This window comes from Haliotis cracherodii, unplaced genomic scaffold (genome assembly GCF_022045235.1).
Source record: "Haliotis cracherodii isolate W230 unplaced genomic scaffold, xgHalCrac1.p SCAF_15, whole genome shotgun sequence".
NCBI lineage: Eukaryota > Metazoa > Mollusca > Gastropoda > Lepetellida > Haliotidae > Haliotis > Haliotis cracherodii.
Window position 1 is genome coordinate 10,325,084 of NW_027266270.1, and position 12,318 is coordinate 10,337,401.

Below are 12,318 nucleotides of genomic sequence, written 5' to 3' on the forward strand. Positions count from 1 at the left end.
ACGCACTGACTTGTGTAAAGTGCGAGCTGGTGTAGTAAGACTATCTTCCAGAAGTAGACCTTGCGCATCTCGCAGTTGAATAGCAAGTTAATAAGTTACTGAAACTGCATGGGTTATGTATGATATTAGCTCTTTTCAGTCTCGAGGTAAACAGATGGTACAAAGCTCACCGGGTACGATATCTGTGCGTAAGCTACAATACTCTGGGTTATCGTAAGGCGATGCATCAACAACTAAAGAACGACATGCGCCTCTCGAAGGTTTCCATATCGGCATATGAATACGAGAACTACTTCAAACAAGCAGGATAACTATTATTCTACCTCCGTCTTACAGTTAAATATAGGCGTTATAGCAGCGATTGCTTGTTATTGTTGTCAAAGTATAAAACCTCTCTAATATAAATATAGATTCTATAATTTTGAAAGAATAGATATAATTGGCAAGCAATAACACCCATTCATTCTTAGCTGTGGTGACTTTCATGGACAACGCTTACGTTAATGTGTTCATTACAATTCTTTTGTGAAGGAATGTCCACTATTTCTTGAGATGTACATCAGTATTTCTCAATACAAACACACAACAAAGTATGACCAGTTTAGTATTCAAATCCGGGGTAGAATGGGTCTTCAGCAACCCAAGCTGCCCGTAAAAAGCGACTTTGCTTGTCGTAAAAGGCGACTAACGGGATCGGGTGGTCAGACTCGCTGACTTGGTTGATGCATGTCATCGATCCCAATTGCGTGGATCGATGTTCATGATGTAAATCACTGGGTTGTCTGGTTCAGACTCGATTATTTACAGACCGCCGTCATATAGCTGGACTATCGAGTTCTGGGTTATTCTCCTGGATTGAATTTCGCAATCATCAGGTTACAATGCATATAAATCGGAATATCTGCTCCGTTCGGCAATAGTTTAACTTAAGGTATATCGATTATTGGTAATATTTTCTTCCAAAATGTTACAATCCAGGAACAAGTTAATTCTGATTCCCTAATTATGTATGTTCGAACCATTGCATAGCAAACACATTGTCTCTTGCTGGGGTATCATGCAGGACGCATAAGTAGCGTCAGTCCCCATGCATGGACCCGAGTATAAAGGCCTAACTTTGGTTGGTGATGATCTGCAGCCCTCTTATACTCTATTTGGTTTTTGTTTGGTTTGTTGTAAAATGTCGCACTCAGCAATATTCCAGCTGTATGACGGCGGTCTGTAAATAATCGAGTATGGAACAGACAATCCAGTGATTGACATCCTGAGCTTCAATCCACGCAATTGGGATCAATGACAGGCATCATCAAAGTCAGCGAACCTGACCACCCGATCGCATTAGTCGCCTCTTACGACAAGCAGAGTCGCCTTTTACAGCAAGCATGGGTTGTTGAAGACCAATGGTACCCGGATCTCTTACGGGTCCAATACCTGAGTGACACACTGAGATGGGATCGCGATCATATACTTGTATGATGACATTCACCCAGTTGCAACTCGCACCTGCAGTGGCAATGAATAATAGGCCGTGTTGAAAGTCCACGAGAGACTTTGATCCTCCACATAAACTCAAGCGAGGTAGAAATGTCGGCTCGTGTATTGAAAATGGTGAACATGGTGTATCTTTCCTTCCTGATGTGAAACGTAAAGTGCGTTTAAAAAGTTTGAATGAATTGTTAATGTGTCCTTTAATGAAAATATACAGAAGTCACACCACCAATGAATGATGCGTGGTTTACAAGATACAAAGAACTAAAGCAAGCTAGTCCGTTTCTCACACTGATCTTGGCATGGACGGATCTCGCGTACATTGTATAATGATACACTGGAGGTACTGAACAGTTTCTATCTTATCTTCTTAAAATTACTGATTTTCAGTGATCCATACATATAATATTCATATATGCTTTGCCCTTTGCACCTAATGGAATCTGTTTCGTTGGAAAATCAAGACCGTTGCATTGGCGTTTCATATTTACAAACAACGTGCCATGTATTTTGCACTTTTTCTTTACATTTATGAACGTCTTTAAGGGGGGATTTTTCTAATGGTTTTAAGAAAAAATATTTGGTAAAACTAATTACACAACAAGGCATCTTGCATCATTTCGGGCGTTCTTTCCACATCAAGGTCACAAGCCGTGATGTAACAAAGCAGCTGACTGCTGAGAACACCATGTTAGAAATAGGAACTATATCTTTTGTTGAAGACCCGTGAAGATTCCAGGGTAGAATAGGTCTTCAGCAACCCATTCTTGTCGTAAAAGCCGACTAACGGGATCGGGTTGTCAGGCTCGCTGTCTTGGCTGAAACATGTCATCGATCCCAAATGCGTGGATCGATACTCATGATGTCAATCACTGGATTGTCTGTTCCAGACTCGATTATTTACAGACCGCCGTCATACAGCTGGAATATTGCTGAGTGAGGCGTTAAACAACAGACAAACAAACAAACAAATCTTTTGTTGAATTGATTTGTTGGAATCATATCCTTACATTTCATTATCCATACCACATTATGTTTTCAAGTCAAAATGTCACATGTCAAGATTTGTCATTGTGCCATGTGTGTGTGGATATCCATGCGGGAATAACGTGTTCTTCTTTACATGACAGCAGAGGCAGACATGATCAATAATGTGTTTTTCTCAGTTTTGATTTCCTTTTAATGACTTCATACGTTGGCATCTCATCTCTCACTCTTGTGAAGTCATTCAGTTCAGCGTAGTCGTGACTAGTAACGCCCGACATATGCGCATGAGCAGGAATCTGCCCAGTGTCACCTATATCGGTCGTGTGTCTCCCGTCTGCAGAATCTGTGCACGCAGATGATCTCCATGTCAATCTGAAACAGTAAAGTATGGCGGAAAGTCTTATTTAAACTCTAATGCTTGAATTATTCCTCAAAGTATGATTTTAATATCATATCGAACGTATAACGTTTATGAAATGCGTGTAGTTACCTTCCCGTTCGTAGCAGACATGTGGCCAGTCCACCAATCAGCAACAACGTTAAAGCCATTCCTATTGCTCCCCCGATGACACCACTCTCTATAGGCGACACTGAATTAGATGCCATGACACACATTGATCAAAACAGTATCTCATGCTGCACAAGTTGTAGCAGTATAATACGGGATACAGGCGTTAGGTATAAAACTTAACGAAGGACACATGAAACCACGTGGACCCCGAGTGATACAACTACATCGAATTTATCTTACCGACATGTTATAATATGAGATTGTAAAAGAATTAAAGCAAATCCAAAACTGACAGTTAACAGCTGTTCGATGGAGGTAAGGTGACTTTCATTGCCTCGGTAAAGGCGTGCGGCTTTTGGCTTCGAAGTTGGGTATAAGGGATTTATACTCCCTCTCAGAAAGCCACGTGCAGTTTGACTTGTTCGTGGCTGTGTATTATGGGTTTATTCTCCCGCTGAGAAATGTATTGATTAATCATAAATCTCAATAATTCTGCCCTCTTCCTTCTTTGACAACAGGAACAAGACGATGTTGTTTTGCAGTTCTGGGCATGTTAAGAGGACCCTACTGAAAAATGAACGTTCATTTTTTCGATCGATAATTCAAAAGTATTTTTGTGTTCAATAGATGTTTCGAATGATCATTATAACTATTCTGTTTTATTCCTGAATGGAAGGCCATTGGTCCATGTGCAGTCCAGTTGTATACAGTAACACACAATCTAGGCAATTACATTGAAATCAATACTTGGGTATAAAAGTAATCTAAGTCTGTAGTAATAGAGCGTCCTTCGTTACAGTCATTTTTGCTATTTAAAAGATTGCTAAAGGTGTTAACATATAAAATTTTACAGGATTAGACTTTTGTCTCAACGATGTGTAAAACGGGCAAATAAATAGAAAATGGTCTTCGTCCTCAATAGAGCAGAAACTGCTGTGAATAAACAATATCCTCTTTTCTGTACAGATTACTGCGTACAGGCAATGTACTCATTCTTAACATGCACTTCATACGGCTATTAAGTTGCTGGCGATCTATGGCCCATTTTTTATATTGTGTTGTTTACTGACAATTTATTGTTTTACATTGTTTCGCCTAGTTTTATGTCAAATATGTGATATCCTAGTTATTTTACTGTCCATCGATGGCGGGTTTTTATTAAGTGTAATGATATGTATTATTGACTTCTCGTCACGATATAGCAAAGGTATGGCTAATGTGACGTTACATTTTAACTCACTCATTCCCCGTATCCCGTACAAGACATAATATTCTGATATTCTGTACAGAAGAATTTTGAGTTGGCTGGAGGCTAACGACAAGCTGGCAGAAGAAGAAACTGGATCCCACATGAAACGAAGTTGTGTAGAACATATCTATTCACCATGCAGTCTGGTTAATCAAGGGAAATCATCCCATCAGTAAACATTGGTATGTTTTGTAGGTATAAAAAGGCATTTGATAAACTAAATAAGAACTGTCTATGTTTTAAATTGATGAAGACTGGAATAAGAGGTAAAGCTTTGTTTTGTAATATAAATTGTGCTGTGAAAATTAATGATCATTACACTGACCCGTTCGACGTGAACGGTGTTAAACAGGGTTGTAAGCTATATCCAACACTCTTCCCAATCTATATTAACGACTCAGCTGACGACATTAAGTCTCTGAACTATGGAGTGAGTTTTGACAACAAAGTGCTGTCACTACTGATGTAGGCTGATAATATTGCAGTTATTGCTCCAAAGGTAGCCTCTGTTCAAAGAATGTTAGCTCATCTGACTGATTGGTACAAGAAATGGAGACTTTTGATTAACGTTGATAAAACTATAACTATTCGTTTTAGACAAGGCAAATCAGTTTAACGATCTCTTTTCTATTTCGATTGTTGGGATATTATCATTTGTTATAATGAAAGTTATAGATATCTCGCAATCTGGTAAAACGAATTCATGAATTTTCAAAAGCCTGTAAAAGAACTGTGCAAAGCCTCAGGTCGAGCACTGTCAAGATTAGGGCCTGAGGTGGTACTTGAAACGCGTGAGCATGTCCCGTCCTCCAGTTAGAATATATCAAGATAGTAGATTCACTAAACGATTCCTGACGCGTATTCTTCAACAACATTGTTGGCAACTATTACTGCCAAAGGTCACACTCATTCAATATAATATGAACCTCTACCTGGACATTTACTTGGACCAAAACCCCGCGTTTCACTGTCGGTTAGATTTGCTGTACAGCCGATGCTGGTATTGTCTGCCTTGATGCATGTTCTGTTCCTTGTGACTGTTCCAACAACTCCTCTACAGGTAGCTGTACAGTGTGGACAGCTCCAGGCTGACCACTCAGACAGCCAATCTTCACCTAAGGTTAAAAACATTCGAACTTAAAAAGTTTGCTTCGAGTACATGATTGTTCATTTTTTTTATACAGTAAGGTCAAACTTGATAGTGATACAACAAGTGTTCGTTTTTTATTTTGTGAATTATTGTGAGCGGTTTGTGTTTTATTAAATGGCGTGGATGGTCACGCGCTAATGACAAAAATCCATGTAAAGTTCATAGCATGGGAATGCATTGCGCACCATGTTGACAAACGACGTGTCAAATGCTGTACATTCCTCTGAATGTCTTCCATACAATCCTGGAATGACCTGAAGATGAATATTATATTCCCACTTACCTGGACATGGCACGAAAGCACAGCTTCCCGATTCTATCTCAAACAGACGCTCGGAACAAAACGTTCCTCCTAATGCTGGACGATAATTGGTGCAGGTTCTAATTCTTGTTCTTAATTTCCAAGTTATGCCACACGAACAAGAAGAGTATGGACTCCAAGTTGACCACATACTGACATTGCTGTGAACTGTTGATAGAGGACATATTAACAGTTTGAAAATGGTGTGAAAACATTCTGCTTCCAATTTGTGCATTATCCCGGTGGGGATAACTAGCCCTTGCCCCTGAATGTCTCATTACACTGTCCAGTCTATTATAAAATACCCCCCGAAACAGCAATTTCGAGAAATGAAGAGAAAGGTGCAACACTTTTACTGATTTTAATGACATGTAGAAAATGTGTTTTATCCTGTCCAAGCAAGAAATCTTGTTCCTAAGTGTCACAACCTGAAAATGCATTTTAGATATGAAAAAGGATCGGATGTATCATATCAGTTAAATGTACTGTATAATAATGTTTTCAAAATTAATATTCTGTTAGATTCCAAAATGGGGTTGTGAGTGATTGAGTTGGGTTTAACGTCGCTTTTAACAGTATTCCAGTTATATCACGGCGTGTCAGCTTAATGTGGGAGGAAAGCCCGAAGTGATGCAGGTCTCAGACGTTTACCACTTCGGTGAAACCCATGAGCACAAGTGTGGTGCTGACAAACCTAGAAACATAATCTGGGCGAACCGGGAGTCGAATCCACAATCATAGGTTTCATGGCCCAAGGGATGCAACTCTGCACAGTGAATCCCGGCGCCTTAGACGACTGGGCCATCCATGCCCCCAAATAGGGTGTGCTCCCCTGGTGGTTAAATGTTCGTCCGTGTTCGATTTCCAACATGTGTACAATGTGTGAAACTCAAGTTTCTGGCTGTCTGGCTGTCCACCTGCATTATATTGGAATCACACCCGAGATTATAGAACGGGCTTATAGAACGCTCTTGAACAGTATATATGAATATATATATGAATAAATATTAAACAAATATATATTAAACAAAGTTAGTGATACCGGCAGTCGAGAGAGTTGCTTGCTTTCCTTATGGCGTCACAGTGTCAAGTTGTAAAGTTACTATCTGTGGAACCTTGTTTTGCCTTGATCACAACCACATAATCACTAACCTAATAGTACATGTAGTTCGGAATTTGTTTGCTATGGCGTGGCACTGATTGAATGAACTGGAAAAAATGTGTTTCTTAAGTGAAAAGTCGACTAAGATGGACTCACCTATGTTAGATTTGAACATTGAACTTTTATGCTAATCGGCCAAAGGGCTGTATCAGGAAAACAATATTTTCAAGGAGTTACAGATTGATCTCTAACGAAAATGGTAATTTGTTGCAGCAATGTATTGGTACAGGGTGGGTTTTTCAAAAATATTTGTTTTGTTTATGATTTCTCTGGTGTTTTTGTCTTAAAACGTCATATCCAAACGCATCCCGCATGAAAAACCCGTATGTTAAGGCATGATTATCGATAGACGCATTTAATGTCACAGAACACGTATTGCACGTGCAATGCGCGGGAAACTCGGGGATCACATCGTGTCGTGGATGGGTATAAAAGATCGATCTCCGTCTTTTTTCATTCACTCTATTTGGAAGTTTGTGAAGACTGCAAAATGCCAAGACTGAGCCGCGCCAATCGTCACATCGCCATAGGTCTTCTTGAAGCAGGACAATCTCAACTTACAGTTGCCCGTCGAATGAATGTTCATCAAAGCACGATTTCTCGTCTCTGGGAGAGATATCGGCAGCAGAACTCGGTGGAAGATGGACCTAGAAGTGGACGTCCTCGAGTCACCACCGCGGCGCAAGATAGGTACATCCGGGTACATCACCTGCGTCAGCGAACAGCTACAGCGACCACTACCGCTAGGCAAATACCCGGATTGAGAAGGATATCTGCACAGACTGTCAGGAACAGACTACGAGAGGCAGGTTTAAGAGCAAGAAGACCCTACTTTGGCCCCGTCATGCGTCAGCAGCATCGACGTCATCGTGTGCAATGGTGTACAAACGTTCAGGCCTGGAATTTGATGAATTGGCGTGGAATCTGGTTCAGCGATGAATGGAGATTTCTGTTGGAACGACGCTATGGAAGAATGCGGGTGTACAGACGACATCATGCACGTTTTGCCGACGCCTGGGTCCCCCATATACATGATCAACGATTGGTGGCTACGGAATAATGTCCGTTGACGTCCATGAGGGTAATCGTCTCGAAAGCACGATATCGGTGGTTAATGGATTCGAACCAACGAGGACCACATAAGGACCTCACCTTGCGAGGTGCTAAAATGCGTTTAAGTCACCTTAAAATCTCATCCAATCGGATTAACGATTGAAGATAACGGAATAATATCCGTTGGCGTTCATGACAGTAATATCCTGGAAAGCCGGATATCGGTGTTTAATGTGGCCTTTCTAAAGAGTATCATACAAGGACCTCACTTTTAAAATGTTTTAAGTCTCATTACAATCTCTTCCCATCGGATCAACGATTGAAGGTAACATCAACTTGTATTATACATGCCGCTATAGGGACGTCATCAAACGATATGTGGCGACATTTTTTTTCCTAAGGAAAGGGGTTTGGATCTGGAGACTCTCGAGACAAATCTGAAGGTAATAATCATTCTCAACTCCCTGGGGACTATGCAATCTAAGCTGCCTTTGAGGCGCTAAAAGGTTAACAGTCACACTGCCGCGACGGTCTTATCCGACTGGGTACCAATTTACTGCTAGGTGAAAAGAGGCATATTTCAAAATCTATGTAATATGAAAATATACAAATCAAAATCAAAACTTTGAGCCTTACTCCAAACCATTTCATAGTTTTGCAATATGCTGTATGTCAGATTAACTGGTATTTGGAACAAATTCTCCCAAACTTATGTCAAACTCATGCATTTTTGTTACTTATGAGGGGCGGCCGGGTAGCCCAGTGGTTAAATCGTTCACGCAGAAGACCCGGGTTCGATTCCCGACATGAGTACAATGTGTGACGCCCATTTCTGGTGTCAACCCCCGCGATATTGCTGGAATATTGCTAAAAGCGATGTAAAACCATACTCACTCACAGGGTGATAAAATAAAACATAAAAACGTTTTGAATTCGTTATCATAATGCAGGAATTGGCAAAATATTTGTATTTTTGCGTTTTGTAAATTGCCTTAGTGAACATCTTAGTCATTTTACTCATTGACTGTAACATATTCACATATCGATTGCGTTACCTTGAGAAGAGGAGATCTGAATCACTGTCAAAAGAGCCAAGGTGAATAACACTCGTCGTAGTGTGTCTCGCATCTTCGATAAGAAACAGTGTGTTTATATGGTACAGGAAATACACATCTTATCCTCCTAGAGCTGACTTCCCAGTCGTCCTTCGTTTAATCTCATGTTAGGTAAGGATTATTCGAGTTGTTGACTGTTAGAAACGCTCTGGCTATTCAGGACTGTACATAGAAAATCACGACATCATTGTGAGCATTCATATATCCTAAGTGGACGGGTACTCTTCCAAATGTGTGCTTCGTGCAATGAAAACTATTCAAGCATGTCACGTTATACCATATGCAGGAGGATCAGCATAAAGAGTCATTGTTGGCAGGGCTATTCAGCTTGAGGCAGACAGCGTTTGTTTGTTGGTATTGGTTCCCACTTTCATACTGGTTGTAGTTTGTGGTTATCGTAAACGATGTTTCCTTTAGTACGCAATATAAAGTGTATGTGAGAGATCACTTTATATACATTGAAGAGCTGTGATGTCGTGAGTGTATTGGGGTTATGCAATGGCGTGTCGGGTTACTGTTGTGAAACGTGAAGTGTTGCCAGGAAGTGTTTAGCACTTTGGCGAAGCCATGGCTAACCAGCACGGGTTGTGAGAGGTAACATCCTGGCACTACAACGTGACGCAACTGTTCACAGTGAAACGCAGCCTCCTATGTCAATCATCCAGTCGTGCCTGTTCTTGGTGCTGGTATATAAGATATGTTTTTATGAAAAACTTTATTTTAATGTACCTGGGGTAAATTTCACTGATATTTTAAGTGAAGATGCTGTTCTTGTTTGCATGGGTGGTCCAGTTTGCAATTCTCTGTCAAAACTTGTGTCCGTGCATGTCGACCAAATGATGAGTAGTAAATGTCTGATTTTGACCTGCATGACGTTCGGCTTCTCTCACACATCAGCCTCGCTTTGGTATAAATGAAATACTGTTATATCACACCACCACATTTCTTTAAGTAGACAGCATTGAAAGTCAAGTTTATTCAATTCTAGGTTGTCATGACCGTTCGAGTGTGAAGTTATTAAGCTTGGACTCGGATATTTGTTTAAGGCATTCAATGTCTGTCAGCGACTTGGCAATTACTTTTAGATATCAAGTTTGTCCCGTGAAGCTATTGTGAAACGATTTTGGGTGTGCCGTGTTTCGTGACATGTTCAATACATTTACTCCATCACAGCGGTATAAATAGACAACACACAAATATATGAATGGATATTATGTCGCATGAAATAATTTAAAGATGACGAACTGGGCCGGCCAGTAAAGACGCACGAGTACTGTAGTGTGTGCATGTTGTATAAAATGCGTGGGATTGAGTGGCTTATAATGTGTGTCTGTTTAATTGTCTTCTCTATGTGTGTCTGTTCAATTGTTTTATTTCTTTTGTATGTTCAATTGTTTTATTTCTTTTGTATGTTCAATTGTCTCCTGTCTGTATGATTGTCTTCTGTATGTGTGTCTGTTCACTTTTTTATTTCTGTTTGTATGTTCAATTGTCTTCTGTCTGTATGATTGTCTTTTGTATGTGTGTTTGTTCAATTTTTTATTTCTGTTTGTATGTCCAATTGTCTTCTGTCTGTATGATTGTCTTCTGTATGTGTGTCTGTTCAATTGTTTTATTTCTGTTTGTATGTCCAATTGTCTTCTGTCTGTATGATTGTCTTCTGTATGTGTGTCTGTTCAATTGTTTTGTTTCTGTTTGTATGTTCAATTGTCTTCTGTCTGTATAATTGTCTTCTTTCTGTGTGTCTGCTTCATTGCCTTCTGCTTATATATGCATAATGGTTATTGTATTCTGTCTGTGTGTCTGTTCAATTGTTTTATTTCTGTTTGTATGTCCAATTGTCTTCTGTCTGTATGATTGTCTTCTGTATGTGTGTCTGTTCAATTGTTTTGTTTCTGTTTGTATGTCCAATTGTCTTCTGTCTGTATGATTGTCTTCTGTATGTGTGTCTCCTTTATTGCCTTCTGCTTATATATGTATAATGGTTATTGTATTCTGTCTGTGTGTCTGTTTACTTGTCTTCTTCTGTGTGTCTGTTTAACTGTCTTCTTCTGTGTATCTGATTACTTGTCTTCTTCTGTGTGTCTGTTTCATTGTCTTCTTCTGTGTGTCTGTTTACTTGTCTTCTTCTGTGTGTCTGTGTAATCGTCTTCTGTCTTTGTGTCTGCTTAATTGTCTTCTGCCTATATATGCATAATGGTTTTTGTCTTCTGTCTGTATGATTGTCTTCTGTATGTGTGTCTGTTCAATTGTTTTATTTCTGTTAGTATGTCCAATTGTCTTCTGTCTGTATGATTGTCTTCTGTATGTGTGTCTGTTCAATTGTTTTGTTTCGGTTTGTATGTCCAATTGTCTTCTGTCTGTATGATTGTCTTCTGTATGTGTGTCTGTTCAATTGTTTTGTTTCTGTTTGTATGTTCAATTGTCTTCTGTCTGTATAATTGTCTTCTTTCTGTGTGTCTGCTTCATTGCCTTCTGCTTATATATGCATAATGGTTATTGTATTCTGTCTGTGTGTCTGTTCAATTGTTTTATTTCTGTTTGTATGTCCAATTGTCTTCTGTCTGTATGATTGTCTTCTGTATGTGTGTCTGTTCAATTGTTTTGTTTCTGTTTGTATGTCCAATTGTCTTCTGTCTGTATGATTGTCTTCTGTATGTGTGTCTGTTCAATTGTTTTGTTTCTGTTTGTATGTTCAATTGTCTTCTGTCTGTATAATTGTCTTCTTCTGTGTGTCTGTTTCATTGTCTTCTTCTGTGTGTCTGTTCAATTGTCTTCTGTCTCTGTGTTCGTGTAATTGTCTTCTGTCTGTGTTTCTGTTTACTTGTCTTCATCTGTGTGTCTGTGTAATTGTCTTCTGTCTGTGTGTCTGTTTAATTGTCTTCTGTCTAAGTGTCTGTGTAATTGTCTTCTATCTGTGTATTCATTTAATTGTTTTCTGTCTGTGTGTCTGTTTAATTGTCTTCTTCTTTGTGTCTATTTAATTGTCTTCTTCTGTGTGTCTGTGTAATTGTCTTCTTCTGTGTACCTGTTTACTTGTCTTCATCTGTGTGTCTGTGTAATTGTCTTCTGTCTGTGTGTCTATTTAATTGTCTTCTTCTGTGTGTCTGTGTAATTTTCTTCTTCTCCGTATCTGTTTACTTGTCTTCTTCTGTGTGTCTGTGTAATTTTCTTCTTCTGTGTGTATATTCAATTGTCTTCTTCTGTGTGTCTGTGTAATTTTCTTCTTCTGTGTATCTGTTTACTTGTCTTCTTCTGTGTGTCTGTTTACTTATCTTCTGTGTATTTGTTTACTTGTCTTC

The 12,318-nt window shown here is 39.4% G+C and overlaps 1 protein-coding gene across 1 annotated transcript; it reads right to left on the reverse strand.

Annotated features, from left to right (window-relative positions):
- Window positions 1-2,521: 2,521 nt before the first annotated feature.
- LOC139462262 (semaphorin-5A-like) lies at window positions 2,522-9,163 on the reverse strand. Its single transcript, XM_071243863.1, has 5 exons — window positions 8,957-9,163; window positions 5,669-5,854; window positions 5,168-5,350; window positions 2,966-3,065; window positions 2,522-2,847 (listed from the first exon to the last, which is right to left on the reverse strand). Exons 1-5 carry the CDS (start codon window positions 9,027-9,029, stop codon window positions 2,634-2,636), a joined length of 756 nt encoding a protein of 251 aa, XP_071099964.1. The 5' UTR covers window positions 9,030-9,163; the 3' UTR covers window positions 2,522-2,633.
- Between the last annotated feature and the right edge of the window lie 3,155 nt (window positions 9,164-12,318).

Bases quoted from the DNA above. Each gene is read 5' to 3' on its own strand.
- LOC139462262 (XM_071243863.1), bottom strand. From the start codon at position 9,029: ATGCGAGACACACTACGACGAGTGTTATTCACCTTGGCTCTTTTGACA. The intron at 5,855-8,956 runs GTAACGCAATCG...CTCTATCAACAG, and splicing joins TCAGATCTCCTCTTCTCAAG to TTCACAGCAATGTCAGTATG. The intron at 2,848-2,965 runs GTAACTACACGC...TTACTGTTTCAG, and splicing joins TGTCTGCTACGAACGGGAAG to ATTGACATGGAGATCATCTG.